This window comes from Leucopleurus acutus, assembly GCF_964270905.1.
Source record: "Leucopleurus acutus genome assembly, chromosome: 11".
Classification (NCBI taxonomy): Eukaryota; Metazoa; Chordata; class Mammalia; order Artiodactyla; family Delphinidae; genus Leucopleurus; species Leucopleurus acutus.
Genome location: NC_139152.1, coordinates 27340643 through 27358185, shown reverse-complemented (window position 1 = coordinate 27358185; position 17543 = coordinate 27340643). Strand labels below are relative to the sequence as shown.

Sequence of the window (17543 nt, the reverse complement as noted above, 5' to 3'; positions counted from 1 at the left end):
TTGACTAAATGATGGTTTCTATTACACATATCATGGAAAGCAACTGGTTTGCATCCATTTTCTATCTCTCAAATCCAGTGTCTTCCACTGAACAGTGCTGGTTTGCAAACTGCTTTGCTACCAGTTCGAGATAAGCACAGAAAGCAAGAGTAAGAATTTAGAAACTTTTATAGCAATCTGACTTGTGATGATATCCAAGCACATAATTGTGTATTTTACAAAAATACTGAGCTGTGATGGTTTAGAAAGTAAAACTGGCCCTTCATCACAGATAGTTTAAGAAGCATTGACTGGCAAACAATGGACTGCTAGCCCACCACCTGTTTTTATATGGCCTGTGAGCTAAGCAGAGTTTTTACAGATGACCATTTAAAATCAATCTGATGATCTAGAATACGAAAACTTTGGACTCCAACTAAGTGAAATGTTATCTCCCCTCCCCCAAAGGAATTCCATACTTCTTATTACCATATTACAAAAATTATACTAAATTATTACTTTTAATTTTGTCAATAAAAATTTGACAAAATTTGTTTTCTCTCGTTTTAGAAGTAATATTCTCAGTTTTGCCTTTCAGCCTGCAAAGACTAAAATAGTTTCTCTCTGCCCTTTTACAGAAAAAATTTGTTGATCCTTGGTCTAGAGGACATAACAAACTAGTTGTCATGAGTAAGTTTCAAATATATATGTATGTGTGTGTGCATATGCACACATCCACACTTATCTTCTACTTATGGACTTCACACTATAAATACATTTGATTAAATGTGTTAACCTAATAAGTAATTGATTAATTTTCCTCTAAGTACAGGTTTTTCTAGAAAACTACCTAGAGATTTTTATTTCATAGATACAGCCTGAAATGCACTTCTTAAAACAAGTTATTTGACTCATTATTCTATGCCAGTCTCATCCATTGCTGCTGTTCAGTCTTTCGAGACTGTGTTTCTGGAAGCTACTGAAGCATGTCTTTCCACCCTCCCTGCCAGAGAAAGTCCACTCTGGTCTGCCATACAAGCAACATCTATATCCTAGAAGAATGCAGAGTTATAGTTTGTGGGCCTGTACTTTAACCTCAAGTGGACCTTGAAGTTTATGATCCTTCTTCAGTTAACAGAAATGACTTTTTGTATGTTTATACAGTGTAGGGTTCAATAAACACTCATTGATTCTTAAATAAATTGTAGAAATTCTTAATAAACCAAGTATGTCTATAATTTTAGATACATAAGAGTTTTTTTTTGATACATAAGAGTTTTGATCATGAGTCTATTCTTCACATAATTCCAGGCTATCTTGAACTTTCTGTCAAAAAGCCCTTATTATGTAGTTTATTACTTATGTTGTTAATATCTTTGGGTGTAAAACTTATTTCAGATACTAGTCGCATTATAGTTCCTAGGTTTGGAAGGTTTGAATTTATCTAAAACATGAATCAAACTTACTTGTGAGACATTTCAGTAATATTTCAACATAGTTCTCAGATTACTGTCACTGGCCATTAAATGATTCTTTTAATGCAATAAGTTGGAAGAGTTTTTCAGGTAATAAGACTTTAATCTAAATTTTAATAATATCATACAGTATTTTCAAAGCCAATATGATGAAACTGAGAGAAAAGCTTTCCTCTTAAAAAAAAATATATAGTAGTAAGTTGGGCATTAGAAGAGATGTCAATTAATACTCTAATATTTGACCACAGCTACCTTCACAAAATCAATACACAATCAGCCCTCCATATGTGTGGATGTAGAACCTAAGGATATGGAGAGCTGGCTGTATCACGCCACTGTATATAAGAGACTTGAGCATCCGCGGATTTTGGTATCTGTAGGGGTCCTGGAACCAATCCCCCGCAGATGCCAAGGAAGGACTGGATTTACTCTCAAATGCACATTGGTTAACATGGCACTGTCCCTCATCTTTCTGTACAACTGAGCATGACCGCAAGAGTCAGCAACAGAACAAAAATATAAATCTTGCTGATCATAGTCCAAATTATTAAATACTAAGAGAAATAACAAAATATATTATTTGTATTCTTCAGAGTTAAAAAAAATTCTGTTTCTAGTATAAAAATCTGAAAGATATCCAATATTTAATATTTCATACCTCTAAAATTCCTTTTCTTTTCTTTTCTTCACTGTCTGTGAATCCACTTATTATCTGATAACAGTCTTTACAAACTTTGCTCAATTTACCACCATCATACTCAAGTTGAGCTTTATAATCAGAACACTTCCAACACACCACCTTAAATTAAGAAAAAATAAAGAAGAGTGAATAATCATATTTTAAAAATAACAAGGTTTAAGCAATAATCAGTTATAGGTAATAATAAATGAGAAAAAGTTAAATGTAAAGGGCAAATTTTTATCAGACTAACAATATCCCCATGAACATTTGGAGTATTTGTCATGTATTATAATGCTGTTTGTGATGGGCTCTGCTTGCTCATCCTTCTCTTCCTGGCCCTAAAGGTAGGAGCTCTTCAAAGGCTTGGTCCAGACCATTACACTTCATACCTCTGGACGTTTTATATCTTCCTCAAGTGAATTCATGGTCTACCTTGCTCCCAGCTTTCTCCTTATCACACTTCGTCCCTCCCAACCTGTTCCCCTCTCAGAGTACTCTCTATCACTGGAAATAGCACAGCCTCCTAACCAGTTATGGCAAGTCAGAAACCTAGGAGTCATCCCGATACCTCTCTCTACCTCACCCCATAGATTCACCATGTTATAAAGTCCTGCTGATTTTATCTCCTAGATATTTTTTCAATCTGTCCATTTTTCTACATCTTCCTTGCAATTACCTGAGTCCAAGCTATCAATGTCCTGGTTTGGACCATTATAGCCTCACGACTGGTCCTTGTAGCATTCCTACTGGACTCCAGGCCACTACTCTAAGATCTCCTCCAAGCTATTTTCCAAATGGCATCAGATGCTTCCTTAAAAATGTTAATCTGATGTATTTCTCTTCTATTTAAATTTCTTTAAAGTCTTCCCTTTGCTCTTGGATAATGAACAAATTCTTAACCATGGCCTATAAAGTCCTGCATGATTTACCTCTTACTCTATCTTCAGTGACACTGGCTTCTTACAGCTCCTAGAGTGCTCTGCTCCCTCCCTCTCTCATCTCTGCTTCAGTGAGTTAACTCTTGCTCATCCTTCAGATACTGACTCAAATTTCACTTCCTCAAGGAAGACTCCTCCAACTTCCAGAGTACAGCCCATCTCTTATCACTGTGCTATTAAAGTTCCATGTGCTTTTATTTTTTTTTTTAGAAGATGTTGGGGGTAGGAGTTTATTAATTTTTATTTATTTATTTTTGCTGTGTTGGGTCTTCGTTTCTGTGCGAGGGCTTTCTCTAGTTGTGGCAAGCAGGGGCCACTCTTCATCGCGGTGCGTGGGCCTCTCACCATCGCGGTCTCTCTTGATGCAGAGCACAGGCTCCAGACGCACAGCTCAGTAGTTGTGGCTCATGGGCCTAGTTGCTCCGCGGCATGTGGGATCCTCCCAGACCAGGGCTCGAACCTGTGTTCCCCCGCATTAGCAGGCAGATTCTCAACCACTGTGCCACCAGGGAAGCCCTCCATGTGCTTTCTGCATGCACTGATCACAATTTGTAATCATATACTTGTGTGATTTTTCGATTAATGTTTGTCACCCTAACTAGGCTGTAAGCTCTATAAGAAATTGTCCTTGTGTATTTTGCTATTTATAGTACCTGTTTAAAAAATAACCTTGCAGTTTAAAAAATTATCTTCTTGGGGACTTCCCTGGTGGTCCAGTGGTTAAGAATCTGCCTTCCAGTGCAGGGGACGTGGGTTCAATCTCTGGTGGGGGAACTACGATTCCACGTGCTGTGGGGTAACTAAGCCTGCGCGCTGCAATTACTGAGCCTGCGCACTCTAGAACCCATGTGCCACAACTAGAGAGCCCATGCACCGCAACTACTGAACCTGCATGCTCTGGAGCCCACATGCCACAACTAGAGAGAAGCCTGCGTCCTGCGATGAAACATCACACATGCCACAACAAGGATCCCGCATGGTGCAACTAAGACCTGACGCAGCCAAATAAATAAATAAATAAAATTATCTTCTTGCTTCTAGAAGAATATTTTCCCTCATTTATAGTGGACAAACTATATTTAAGAAATTAAATATTAGTAAAACTTTCGGTTTAGATTCACATCATGTAAAATTCATAATAAAAAATTGTTCATTGTTTTCTCATACTTCCAATGAAATTACACTAGGATTTAAAATTAGACATGTCTGTATCTGCAAATTCATATCAACTAATATTTATTTTCAAAGTATGTCACAGTACATTCATATTTTTGTTTGTTTACTGAAAGCAAGTATGTCAATATCTGAAATCATTTCAAGCAAACTCAATGAGAGATTTAAAAAAGTCTTACACTGAGGGGGGAAAAAAAAGATGTTTGCTATCAATTTGATTTTGATTATAAAACTGTCTCACTGAGTCAAAACTTAGGTAAAAAGGAAGAATAAATCTGCAATGTAATTGAGAATAATCTGAATGTACTATCAATAAAAACTGTTGCAGAAAAGCATACTAATAATACATTCAGTCATGACACTACAATGCCTACCCTTCTCTATGCTTATGTGTTGCTTTTTAGAAGAAAGTATTAATCTTCAACTTGGTTTACAAGGCCCTCCAAAACCTGCTGCTACTTCTCTCCAACTTCAGGTCATGCTTTGTTCCTTCTCACTCTTTCCATATGAAACAATTCAATCCCTGAAAACCTGTCAACTGCCTTAGCTGGCTTGAGTTGCTGAATCTTGTTAGAGATATTTCATTCCATTAAATGGACTAGTGTGTCCTTTTAAATTTATAACCATAAACCTCTAATAGGCATCTTTGTTTCTTTGGTAGGCTCATTTTTTCCTGCCCAGAGACAACTATTACATACTTAGCTCTCTTTCTCAAATCTCCCCCCTCCCTCTTACTTCCTCCTTCACTTTCAGATGATAACTCTTCCTCATACTTCAATGAATATGTAGATACTATCAGACCTAAATTCCCTCATTTCCCACCACCAAATCAAAAACACACCCACATTTCCACTCATCTTTCCCTTTATCCTTTCCGTTATAATGGAGGGAAGTCTCCCTCTCCCCATCAAAAGTCTGAACTTCTACTTAAGCTATAGGTTCCATCTCATATTTTCTCAAAGTCATTGACTCCTTTGGTTATTATTTATCTTTCTATTTCTTAGGTTGCTCATTATGCTCCAGCTACATGACCTTTTGGCAGTCTCAAGAATAGATCAGGGCTTCCCTGGTGGCGCAGTGGTGGAGAATCTGCCTGCCAATGCAGGGGATATGGGTTTGAGCCCTAGTCCCGCAAGATCCCACATGTTGCACAACAACTAAGCCCGTGTGCCACAACTACTGAGCCTGTGCTCTAGAGCCCGTGGGCCACAACTACTGAGTCCATGTGCCACAACTACTGAAGCCCGCATGCCTAGAGCCCATGCGCTGCAACAAGAGAAGCCACTGCAGAGAGAAGCCCATGCACCACAACGAAGAGTAGCCCCCACTCACTGCAAATAAATAGAAAGCCTGTGTTCAGCAACGAAGACCCTATGCAGCCAAAAATAAATAAATAAAGTTATTTTTAAAAATAAAAAAATTGGGCTTCCCAGGTGGCTCAGTGGTTGAGAGTCCGCCTGCTGATGCAGGGGACATGGGTTCATGCCCAGGTCCAAGGAAGATCCCATATGCCGTGGAGTGGCTGGGCTCATGAGCCATGGCCGCTGAGCCTGCGCATCCAGAGCCTGTGCTCTGCAACGGGAGAGGCCACAACAGTGAGAGGCCCGCGTACCACAAAAAGAAAGGAAGGAAGGAAGGAAGGAAGGAAGGGAGGGAGGGAGGGAGGGAAGGAGGAAAGGAAAGAAAGAAAGGAAAGGAAGGAAGGAAGGAAGGAAGGAAGGAAGGAAAGAAAGAAAGAAAGAAAGAAAGAAAGAAAGAAAGAAAAATTTAAAAATTAAAAAGAATAGATGAAGCTCTATCCTACCTCAGGGCTTTTGACATACAACTCTCACTGCCTGAATGCTCTTCCTGCCTTCTTTCTTTTTTTTTTTTTTTTTTTTGCGGTACGCGGGCTTCTCACTGCTGTGGCCTCTCCCGTTGCGGAGCACAGGCTCCGGATGCGCAGGCTCAGTGGCCATGGCTCACGGGCCCAGCCGATCCGCGGCATGCGGGATCCTCCCGGACCGGGGCACGAACCCGTGTCCCCTGCATCGGCAGGCGGACTCCCAACCACTGCGCCACCAGGGAAGCCCCTGCCTTCTTTCTTATGGTTAGCTCTTTCTCACCTTTTAGGCATCAGCTTAAATATCAAACGCCTCAGATAGGTCTTCATTTTTCTAACTAAAATTGGTTCCAAATCCTCTTCCATTACCGTTATTCCCCATTTTAACTTCTTGATTTCTTATTGCATTTATAGTCATTTGAAATGCTTGTCTGTTAATTTGGTCTGTTTTCTCCATTAGAATGTGAGCTCTGTGAAGCTGGCTACGATTTTGCTTACCAGTTTTTCTCCAGGACCCAGCACAGTGCTTTGCATAAAGTTATCACCAACAAAAGTTTATCAACTAAGTGATTTATTGAATGATTTCTTTGTGTTTTTCCAAGTTAATGATTTTACAACACTTATATAGTGACTAACAACCTTAATGACCAAGAAAGCTCACATACATGTCCACATGCTCGACAATGATGCCTTCTCCTCGTCAGGGCATTAAAAGGCTCCTTGCATTTCATACACATTGTAACTTCATTATCTCGGATCCATCTTGGGGCTCTTTTTCCTAGCTCAGCAGTCTAAAAAGGAAAGAGATTCAATTTTAATGGCAAAACTGTCATTTCCATCCATCCATCCGTTCATTCATTTATTTATTTTAAAAAGAATTTTAACAACATTGCTCATACCATGTTCTGAAACTCAAGATCCAGAAAAAGAGAGAGGAAAAAAAAAAAGTTCAAAGACATTTAAGCAGCATGAAAAGGCACTCTATTGTATTCATCTAAGAAGAAATGAGATCCTGTCCAAATAGCCAGTTTTGGCAATGCAAAGGGAAAAGACTGGGTAACAAAATAACTAGATAGATCTTCTGCAACTGCAAAGAGAAAAGAACTTAAAGAATTTAATTCAACTTACAGAAACCTCTGAGTGAATGTCATTATCCTTGGCAATTGCATTTCTGAAGGTTTCATGCCTCTGATGGAAAGCATCAATAGTCTCTTGAAGTGCCTAAAATATACATGAAATTCAAAGCAGATATTAAAGTATCAGATGCAAATTAATAAAAACACTTTATTAAACAAATATTTAGGATGGAAATCACCTTAAAAATTAAATGACCTTATTCTGATGACTATAATATGTGCATAATACAACAATATGTGCACATCTGGGTACACATACAGAGGTTACCACAAAACAAAAATGAAAATAGAAATCAGGTTTACCTTGATCCATTCTTCTTTGTCTTGCTCAGAACTAAAACAAACAACAACGAAAAATTAAAGTGAATAAAGAGAACATTAATGAGTTATACCTGGTGCATACAACTGTATTTATGTTAGTCCAACTTTCTGGAAAATTCAGGGATGTCCAAGAAGCAGTTATAATAAAAATTAAACAGAATCTCTGGCAATTGAACAAATGAATTCATAAACATAGTTTTATACCATCCACTTACTTTAGTACACATAACTTTTGATGGAGAGAGTTAAGTTTGGCTTCTATTAGTTTAACCACCATCATCTAGTTGTATATATCAGGTATCTGTAGATCTAGCATTATACTAGATACAGGCCTAGTCTTCCAATTCACCTTTATGAAAACACATGAGGCTTTGAAAGGCTGCTAGTCACAACCCATCTTAGAAAAGACTGCAATTATCCTTGAGACTATAAATTATCTGTGTAAAGCCTTAGGGAGCTATGTAACATTTCCTTTGGTAAACAATTTAATTCTATTTTGCTAGGCTTCAGGCAATACCATACCTAATTCATTATAGATAAAACACAATGAAGATTTAAATGCCTGTAGGAAGGAGGTTTCACAGATTAATGAACCCCAGTATTTAATAATTTTCTGTTGGGAAAAAATTTCCCTTTTAGTAGACTTTGTACTCAGTAAGATCTCCAAACTGAGGGATTGTGAAGAGTGGGCTCTATTTGTTTGTATGTATTTGGTAGGCATGGGCTAAGTCTGAGTCCCTGTCCCAGCCTGAATGTCACATGCCACAGTCCCACAGGTATCACATATGTATAAGTCTGTGATCATACCATCCATGTGACACCATCCATCTTTCCCACAAAAACTGAGTATCATGATGTGCCAGGAATACTGCTGGAATCCGTGCATGTCAAATGTAAGATTCTGCTTATATTTCACCTGGGGATCCTGAACCAAGAACCTTGGTGGGGGCAGGGGCTTTAATCTTGCCCCTCAAAAAAGGTTTCTCCCTAATGCTATGCCCCGCCCCCACAAAATCAGCTCTATTGCTCTGGAAGCATAGTTATTTGCTAGCTGCTTTTAGCCTTTTAAATGCAAAGTAACTTGACAAGTCTTTAATGCCTTTTGTTTTACTTTCTCAATCATGGCAGATTTTTAAATTTACTTCTTTAATTTACTCATCACTATATTTTTATATCCATTTAGCAATAGAAAACCATTGAATAAAAACTACATAAAATAATTTTGTTTCAAAAGTTTATATTCTTTTGAATATGGAAGGGGAGGCAGAGTGTGAGAGGTCAGTCTTCAGGCTGACTTATTTAATAAGAAAAGTAGAACATTTTTTTCTGTGTTGGCTTCAGAAGTGAATTCTCTTTAAATATCACCAAATATATACCCAATTTGGGGTTCCAAGTAATCCTTCAGACTTTCTGAGAATTTCAGTGTTTGTCTACATTCTTGAGAGAGTCATTATAGACCAGAAGATAAGTAATCACACTTCATTCAGATCTTCAATTCATCATATAATCATAAATACAACTAAAGCAATGGGATTAGGGGAATAAGAAATTTAAGGAAAAATGAATGTGTTTTCAGTACTAATTGGAATGTATCCAATAGTGCATACTGGAACTCTACAAAATGATAACTGCCTGTACTTAAGAAAAATTTTCATGAATCAGCCCCATCCTGAAGCGAAAACAGCCCAACCTGCTAATGGAGGGGGGCTGGAGTCCGTCTCAACTCAGGCAACCCAAGAATCCTTGATAATCTCTCTTCTGCTGTTCAGACACATCTCTTGGGTTTGCAGATTTGGAACTATGCTGATATTCAGAGCCAGCAGAACCTTCATTCATCGGTAATGAAGACTTCTATGATGATCAGAACAATTGATGAGTCTTCTCTGTGGCCAGGGCCAATCATTCAGGGAGTCAACCACTGAGTGAGGACTTAGGTCAGGGGCTTCCAAGTACAGTAACATAAATTGTTCTCTTGGGTTTGATGGCTGGGGTCCAAATCCCGCCATGATAAAGTAGGAAAACCATAACATCCAAGCCAAGTCCTCCATCATTTGAACTCATGCTTGAAATGCTGCCTCCTAATCCTCAGGGCAGCCTCCTGGCAGCTCCCTAAGTAATGCAGCTTCATTATATATTTTCTGTGGGAAATCAAAGAACTGGCTAGGTATTTCTTCAAACTTTCCTAACCTGCCACATGTTCCATATCTATAATCACCAATTCCCTGGCTCCCTGGGTACAGATTCCTATTAAAATAATTTATTCTCTTTTGAAAATGTGAAGTTTAAGCTCGTACATAGTTACTAAACACAAATATCCAGGATGAGTTCACCTAAGCAGCCAGAACCACATGCTATTGGTGCAAAGGAATAGAAAGGAACAGAAGGGCTCTCTGATTCTCCATGGATTCTAGGGTACGAAAACCATCAGAGCTGGGATCAGTAGTTAACCTCTGATCTGTGAACTTTTGGTGTATCTCAATTTTCACCATGCTAGGTTTTTTTTTTTTAATAGGATAAATGGATGACAGTTTCCTAAAGCAGATATTTTAAAACCTGACAGCACTCTGTCTTCTAGAGGTTCACGCATGAGGTAGCTGTGATCTACTACAGTGGTTCTCATGTTTTGTTTCGTTTTTTTTCTTTCCAAACAGGGTTATACTAGGGGGATGGATGCTAGGCCTCCAGCTCTTTCTCTCCCACTCAATAAACATAAAAGAAGAGCCACCCCTTCCAGAAGTCCTGGTTGCTAGAGGCTACTAGAGCCCCAAATGGCCCCCTTCATGTATCCTCAACTGTGGCAGGAGAATCATCTTTTCCAAAATGCCTCCCAAATGATTGATTTCCAAAATCATTCTCTCCATCAAAGTGCCATTAGGTCCTATAAATGCAGAGTCTCTGAAGGACAGATAGTTAAAGCTTCAACATTTATCATGAAATAATAAACATCAATAAACATTTGTGGACCAAAAGGAAGGATGGCGGAAAAAAGGTTAGAGAACTTTTTCCTAGAAGACTCAAAACTTTGGCTTGAATGCAACAATTTGGTCACTTTAATTTACTGAATGCTTACTGTCTGAAAAACCACTATCCTAGGCACTACAGAGGAACCAAAAGGGAAGACATAATTCTTGACTTTCAAGAGCTTACCTCTTTCCATTTATGTCCAACCAGACATGGAATAGATCCTCAGAATTATTTTGTCCTACGATTTATTCCGATTCTTTTGTAAAGTTGTGAGAGAGGAATGGTTCTCTTACCTGGCTTGCAGTTCCAGTGTTCTCTCTTTCCCAGATACCTGGAAAGTGTGTGGATATTCCTCATTGTGAGTCTCTACAATTTTCATTCCATCAATGCCAACCCTGGTTCGAACTGTGAATTTAGAGCCCACCAAGCTGAATCTTGGCACGCAGTACAGCAACATGTTGTTGAACTGCAAGAAGGCAGAACACATGTCAAAAAAAAGGAAAACAAAGAAAACAGAGGAAAGTGACCAATATTGAAAGTAGCCCTAGACAAAAATTCCAGGGAATACCATAATTTCTATGTGAGAAAAATTACTTAAATACCAGAGAGCTTTTATGCTTGTATCAAAATTGCCATATTTTAAAATTTGTAACATATATTTCCCCCCGTGTTGGTTCATAAATATTTTATTAATATTTAAGTAAACCAATCATCATTTTGTATTAGTAAGGAAATTAGTTAAGGAAATTCAGCTCAGCAACAATTTATTAAGGACCTCTATATACAAGAAACTGAAGTTCTCAACCATGTAAGTTGAAGACAATAAAATTTCTAACTGTTGTGTTAGGCAACAAGTCTACAACAGCTGTTAGAGGAAAAGATTAATATTTAGCAATTATTTTTACCAATGTGTTTAATGTTGTTTAAAAAAGTGGGCAAATTTTTTGCAGTATGCGGGCCTCTCACTGTTGTGCCCTCTCCCGTTGCAGAGCACAGGCTCCGGATGCGCAGGCTCAGCGGCCATGGCTCACAGGCTTAGCCGCTCCGTGGCATGTGGGATCTTCCCAGACCGGGGCACGAACCAATGTCCCCTGCATCGGCAGGCGGACTCTCAACCACTGCACCACCAGGGAAGCCCCTGCCCCACATCTTGCTTAAGAATTCTTCATGTACGAATTAACAGAAAAGTCATTTATTTTAGCAAAAAGCCTTTATTTAAAATGAAGCAACTTATTTTGAAACTGAATCAAATTAGTGCCTCATTTCTAGTCAACCATGAACAGCTCCTGGTCTTCCCTGGTGGTGCAGTGGTTAAGAATCCGCCTGCCAATGCAGGGGACACAGGTTCAAGCCCTGGTCCAGGAAGATCCCACATGCCGCAGAGCAACTGGGCACGTGCGCCACAACTACTGAGCCTGAGCTCTAGAGCCTCTCTAGTGAAGCCTGCATGGCTAGAGCCCACGCTCGCAACAAGAGAAGCTACCGCAGTGAGAAGCCCGTACACCACAACGAAGAGCAGCCCCTGCTCAACGCAACTAGAGATAGCCCGTGCGCAGTAACAAAGGCCCAACGCAGCCCAAAATAAATAAATAAAAAATAAATAAATTTATAACAAAACAAAACAATGAACAGCTCCTGCTAATCAGTACCAAGCAATGATTTGGGGAAGGCAGTTAATTAACTTTTAAATATATTAAAACATGCAAAAGGATGAAACTCTAAATATGGGGGTTAATTTGTAGGCAGATTCCTAAAGAAGGTCCATATTTATCTTTCTACTTCATATTTATTGTTTCTAACACTGTTTCTAGGCTTAAATATATTTTTGTAAGACAAAAGCAACTGGGAACTTAAAACACTTATGTAACCTCTCATGTCTCAGGATCATTATCTGTAAAAGTCACAGGTTGTTGAGAGGATTAAATGAGGAATAATGTCCTGTTTTGTCAGGTCCTCTTTTTAGCTCCAACCATGAAAGAAATGTTGATGGATATTTAAAACATTTCAACATGTTTATGTGACAACGTCCACTGTACTCATTCTGAAAGCAAATTTTTTACCAGTTTGTTCCTCATACATTATTTTGCAACTTCCTATAACCAACATCATAAATTTCATTTCCACACTGGATAATGTAGAAATAAAAGGGCACTAAATACATTTTTTTTTTTTTTCGGTATGCGGGCCTCTCACTGTTGTGGCCTCTCCCGTTGCGGAGCACAGGCTCCGGACGCGCAGGCTCAGCGGCCATGGCTCACGGGCCTAACCGCTCCGCGGCATGTGGGATCTTCCTGGACCGGGGCACGAACCCACATCCCCTGCATAGGCAGGCGGACTCTCAACCACTGCGCCACCAGGGAAGCCCAATACATTTTTATCATACATATCTGAGCACCACATTCCACATTTACATTTCTAGAAGGGAACATAATGCTTCATCATTAATTGTCCACTGTATTCTAAGTATGGCAATCACAGCCTCATTGTAGTACACAGAATTTAAAGATCTGAAAATACTCTTAAAGGTTCTCATCACCATCCCAGCTTGATTAAGGCAACAGCTTGCTAACTGTTCATGTTAGTATTTCTTTCTCTCTTCTATAAGGCCTTCTCAGGAGGGGATTTGGCCATGTCTGAATGGTACTGCAGGAGTTGCAAAGTACCACCAAAATGGACAGGACTAGCCAATAAATACCCTTTTTCTTCTACTTAGAGGTGAAGGTGATAATGCTTACAAAGAAGATGCCATATACGTAAAGGAATTAAGTAGCTAGTCCTGTTCCCTCGGTGAACCTGGCTCCTGTGGGCAAAAGCCACCATCACCTTCTCTGGGTTTTGCTGGTGCTAAAAGAGGGAGTTATAACAACTGTAGCACCAAGTAGACTGACTTTCCCTTTTAGTGAAAGAAACTCCTTTTATTCCATGCCCGCTGCTCAGAAGTAGTTATTGACAAAGCAGTCTCTGGCTGGCGAGCTCTAGAAGTGCTAGGCTGTGCCGAAACCTAGAAGAAAGTCTCAACTTTATTAAAAGTGTAGGGAGGTTCCTGTTTCTTGATCTCCAGGGTTCCTCGACTAGTTAAGTCTCTTTAAAATATATTATTTGATTGAAATAATTCAATTTCATGTCTCACAAGTGACAGTTCATTAAAGTTTTGTTTTAGAAGGTAAAAATACATTGTTGGAGAAAATTTCCAGTGCCCGGCCTGTATTCAAAGTTTAAATAAGTCAAGAGAAAAAAATATATATAACTCTGTCAAAAGGTATAAGGAAATAAGGACTAGAACTCCAAAGAGCCAAGAATAAAACCTCCTATCATTCTATGGGATAATTCAGTGATTTTTTTTTTTTCAGTGATTTTTTTTTTTTAACTTTCAGATGTCAGGTGTGGTTATTTACTTACTCAACAGAGTACCCTACATAACATAAAAAGCATGATGTGGAGGCAAGTAAATATACAAACACATGATGATCATTTGAAAGCTGAAATCAAATTCTAAATATAACTTGGTTTTTCAGATTTACACGTGTAATATCCCCAGAATAGGAAATAGAAAACTATTTTCCTTCTAAAGAGAAAGGAGAAAAAATAAAAGGTACTTCTGAAGTTTCTACATATAAGAAAAAAAAGATGCTCCATGGGAATAAATGTGTGCTGGGGAGAGGAGAGATTCTGTGACAAGTACAGTACTAGAGGGAAAGGACTGAAGGAATGAACACTACAAGAACTGCTTCTAAGATGGTCTTCAAAAGATGAATAAGGCTTTCCTAAAGTTTCTGCTGTATGACTCCATTCTCCTGGAAGGCAATGACACGATATGTTTGATAGCTTATAATAACTGGAACAAGATGGGTACTTTTCTCTAAGTCACTACTGTTGTATTCCCCCAAGGCTCTTTGCCATCTGTCCTCCAAATAGCTGTTTAATTTGGCTCTGAATTAAGGTATTCAATCCAAAACTATTTCCAGAATAATTCTCAAATGTGAAAATTAAACCAAGGCCATTGGTTAGACACAGAGCTGAAAGTTTAACTACAGAAACTGTGACACTGATGTTGAAGAGGGGAAAGGAAAATTACCTAAGCACCTACAGGTAAAGACAAAGGGAAGACACTGACTCCCAGGCATTTTGCCCAGAACAGTATATTAAGCATGTCTTTTTAATCTGGATTTTTGATGCTTTGACATCTTGGGGCCTTGCTGACATTGGAGGACTGCCCCCTCTCAGGACTACTCAATTCTTTGAAGACAGTGAGTGACTCACCTGCAAGCATGACTTCCATATGGAAACCAACAGATCCAGAACTCACACCCCAAGCACCTCCTCTATTGAGCGCTTACACTCCGAACCAGTATTCCCCTTCCGTAAGAACCCTAAGGCTAGGTACCAGTCAACAGTCCCTGTGTGCCAGAGCCTGATGAAATTATTTAAACTAGCAAATTCTAAGCTGGTTTTCTCTGCCTTGCCTATTCCTTCTTGCAGAAACCACAGTACAGGCTCTTGCCCACATGTGCTGCTAGCTTTCTCTGCCTTCTGACCAACTCTGGTGCTTTCTCATGTAGCTCCTTCCATGGTGTGGCATGCCCCCTCCTTTTGGAATCTGCGAGTATAACTATCTTTTCAATGGCAATCATCTCCTGATGTGTTGGCCTCACCATATTTGAATAACAAAACCTACATTTCAAAATAAACAGCCCTCTGGACCCTAACATGACATCACATGTCCCTGATTTACATTTAGGTCTCTGTAAAGCTTCTGAAAGGTGAAGTTCTTCTGTTGAGCTCCAATGAAGATTTTTTTATAGTTAATTTGTAAAATATCTATAAATTTTTAAAGTTATTGAGATATAATTCATATACCCTTTTAAAATGTATAATTCATGGTTTTCTATATAGTTGTAGATTGTGCAGCCATCACGACTATCTAATTTTAGAACATTTCCTGACTCTAAATGGAAATCCTGTATCCATTTCCTCCTCCCCACCAGCCCTAGGCTACCACTACTTACTTCTTGCCTCTATGCATTTGCCTATTCTAGACATTTCATATAAATGGAATCATATCACACAGTGTGGTTTTTTGTGAATGGCTTCTTTCACTTTACACAATGTTTTCAAAGTTCATCCACGTAGCATGTATCAGTATTTTATTCCTTTTTACTGCCGTATAATATTCCAGTGCATGGTTATACCACATTTTGTTTATCCATTCATCAATTGATGGACATTTAGTTTGTTTCCACTTTTTGGCTATAATGAATACTTTTGCTATGAACATTCATGTATAAATTTTGTGTGGACATGTTTTCAATTTTCTTGAGTTATACAAACTTGAAGTAGAAACACTTTCAAGAAAGATACTGAATATCCTTCTGCATGACAATTAGTTCCTGTAAATCTTCCTTTCAAAGGAAGCTGTAACCAGACAACAGAAACCTCTAAGCCCCCAACAACTCATACTAAGGCTAGTGAGGTGACTGCCTTGCAGCAGAAAAGTCAGATGTGAATAACATCCTGAGAATGTGTCATGTGCCAGTTACCGGGCAGCCTCTTTACCAATGTGTCTGTTTCTTTGCCTATAATAACAATCATAGTAATAGCTAACATTTACTGAGCTATTACTCAATGTTAGCTCATTGTTAGCTATTATGATTATTATCATATCATTAGATATAGAAAGGAACTGGAATTAACAGAGACTAAAATATAATGGCCTGGACGCCCCAGGGAGAGCTCCTATATTTTCAATAAGTTCTAGACTAACTGTCATTTCCCAGAAGTTAAGGAAGGGATGGAGATTGATTGCAGTGAAAAGGAACTATGTAGCAAACTCATGTACTTTTACATAGATATTTGAGGCACAAGTTTTACAACTTTGTCTATATATTTCTTCAACTAGAAGAATTAAAAATAGTGGTCCCCACATATACACTGATGGCTACTATCATCATGGAAATGTTAAATCATCTTCACTACGAGTTACTGAAGTAAATTATACACGGTAAGTACACAGAAAAATTATAGAAAAATACTTGTCCTTGAAAGAACAAGTTTCAGTTACTAAGGACATTCCCTGATGTGGAATCCTGACAGTACTGACTAAACCAGGTTAGATATAATTGTTCTGGTGAGAGCAAGCAAGCATCCTACTTTTCCAAGATGCATATAACAATGTTTATGGGTTATTCTTATGTGACTTGCTCATACTACAAAACTCACTAAGAAAAGGTAGCGTTCTTGTGCCGATGTGTTCCGAGCAGCTAGTTTGAGGATCTGTCCTTCTTTTATTAGTTCATTTGAAGGATTTACAATGTCTTCTTCTTCTCCCAACATTTCATAAATCTCTAAGAGTTTCTTTAGGTTCTCCTAGGAAATTAAAACAAAACACAGCAAGATCATATATAAGGAGGTTTCACCTTAGTTCCTTTAATCAATGACCTTAGCTAAAATATACATAATTCAGAAGGGATTGGAACTAAGCATAAATTTTGGTATAAAGTATGTCAGTTATGATCAAATTAAAACCTGGGAGAAGAGGGATAACACTAAACATTTTATAAACAATCTTTTTTGTTCACTTGTATCAACTCATTTGGGTCCAAACCTGTAGATAATATCAGACTATATTATTGGCAATTATCTAACTAGAATATTCCCATTTCCTCTGGAAACCACTTACCATTTTTCTTATTGCACTATTAGAATGACTTGCTGCTGTAGATATAATTTCAAGTGATTCTAAATGGAAAAAAAGAAAAGTAAATACATTTTGTCCTTACTATGTTACTAGATAGCTGAATAATATACGGTACAATAAGAAGAAATCTGAGGCCGAAGATACACGATAAAAGCAGGGGGCAATCTGCATTTATGAGCTGGATACTTTCAAAAGTTCATTTGTAAGCAGGTTATTTGGAACTTGAAGGGTATCTCCTCATTAAAAGTCATATACAGTGAGTAGGCTCTCAGGTACCTTTAATCGATAAGGGACCTTCAAAATAACAAACACCCTGACACTAGCTTGGTACAAGGAACTTTGTCAGGGGCTTTCATATA

General features: G+C 38.4%; 1 protein-coding gene across 5 annotated transcripts in view; it reads right to left on the bottom strand.

Moving 5' to 3' along the window:
* The window catches only part of FGD4 (FYVE, RhoGEF and PH domain containing 4), a 197954-nt gene that overhangs the window by 3661 nt on the left and 176750 nt on the right, over positions 1–17543 (bottom strand). For all 5 annotated transcript variants that reach the window (XM_082851080.1, XM_082851084.1, XM_082851083.1 and 2 more), the window contains 7 exons: positions 17167–17225; positions 16707–16853; positions 10784–10956; positions 7509–7539; positions 7198–7290; positions 6735–6860; positions 2113–2253 (listed from right to left, as the gene is read on the bottom strand). In XM_082851080.1, coding sequence (XP_082707206.1) covers positions 2113–2253; positions 6735–6860; positions 7198–7290; positions 7509–7539; positions 10784–10956; positions 16707–16853; positions 17167–17225 — 770 coding nt within the window. The remainder of the gene's footprint in view (positions 1–2112; positions 2254–6734; positions 6861–7197; positions 7291–7508; positions 7540–10783; positions 10957–16706; positions 16854–17166; positions 17226–17543) is intronic.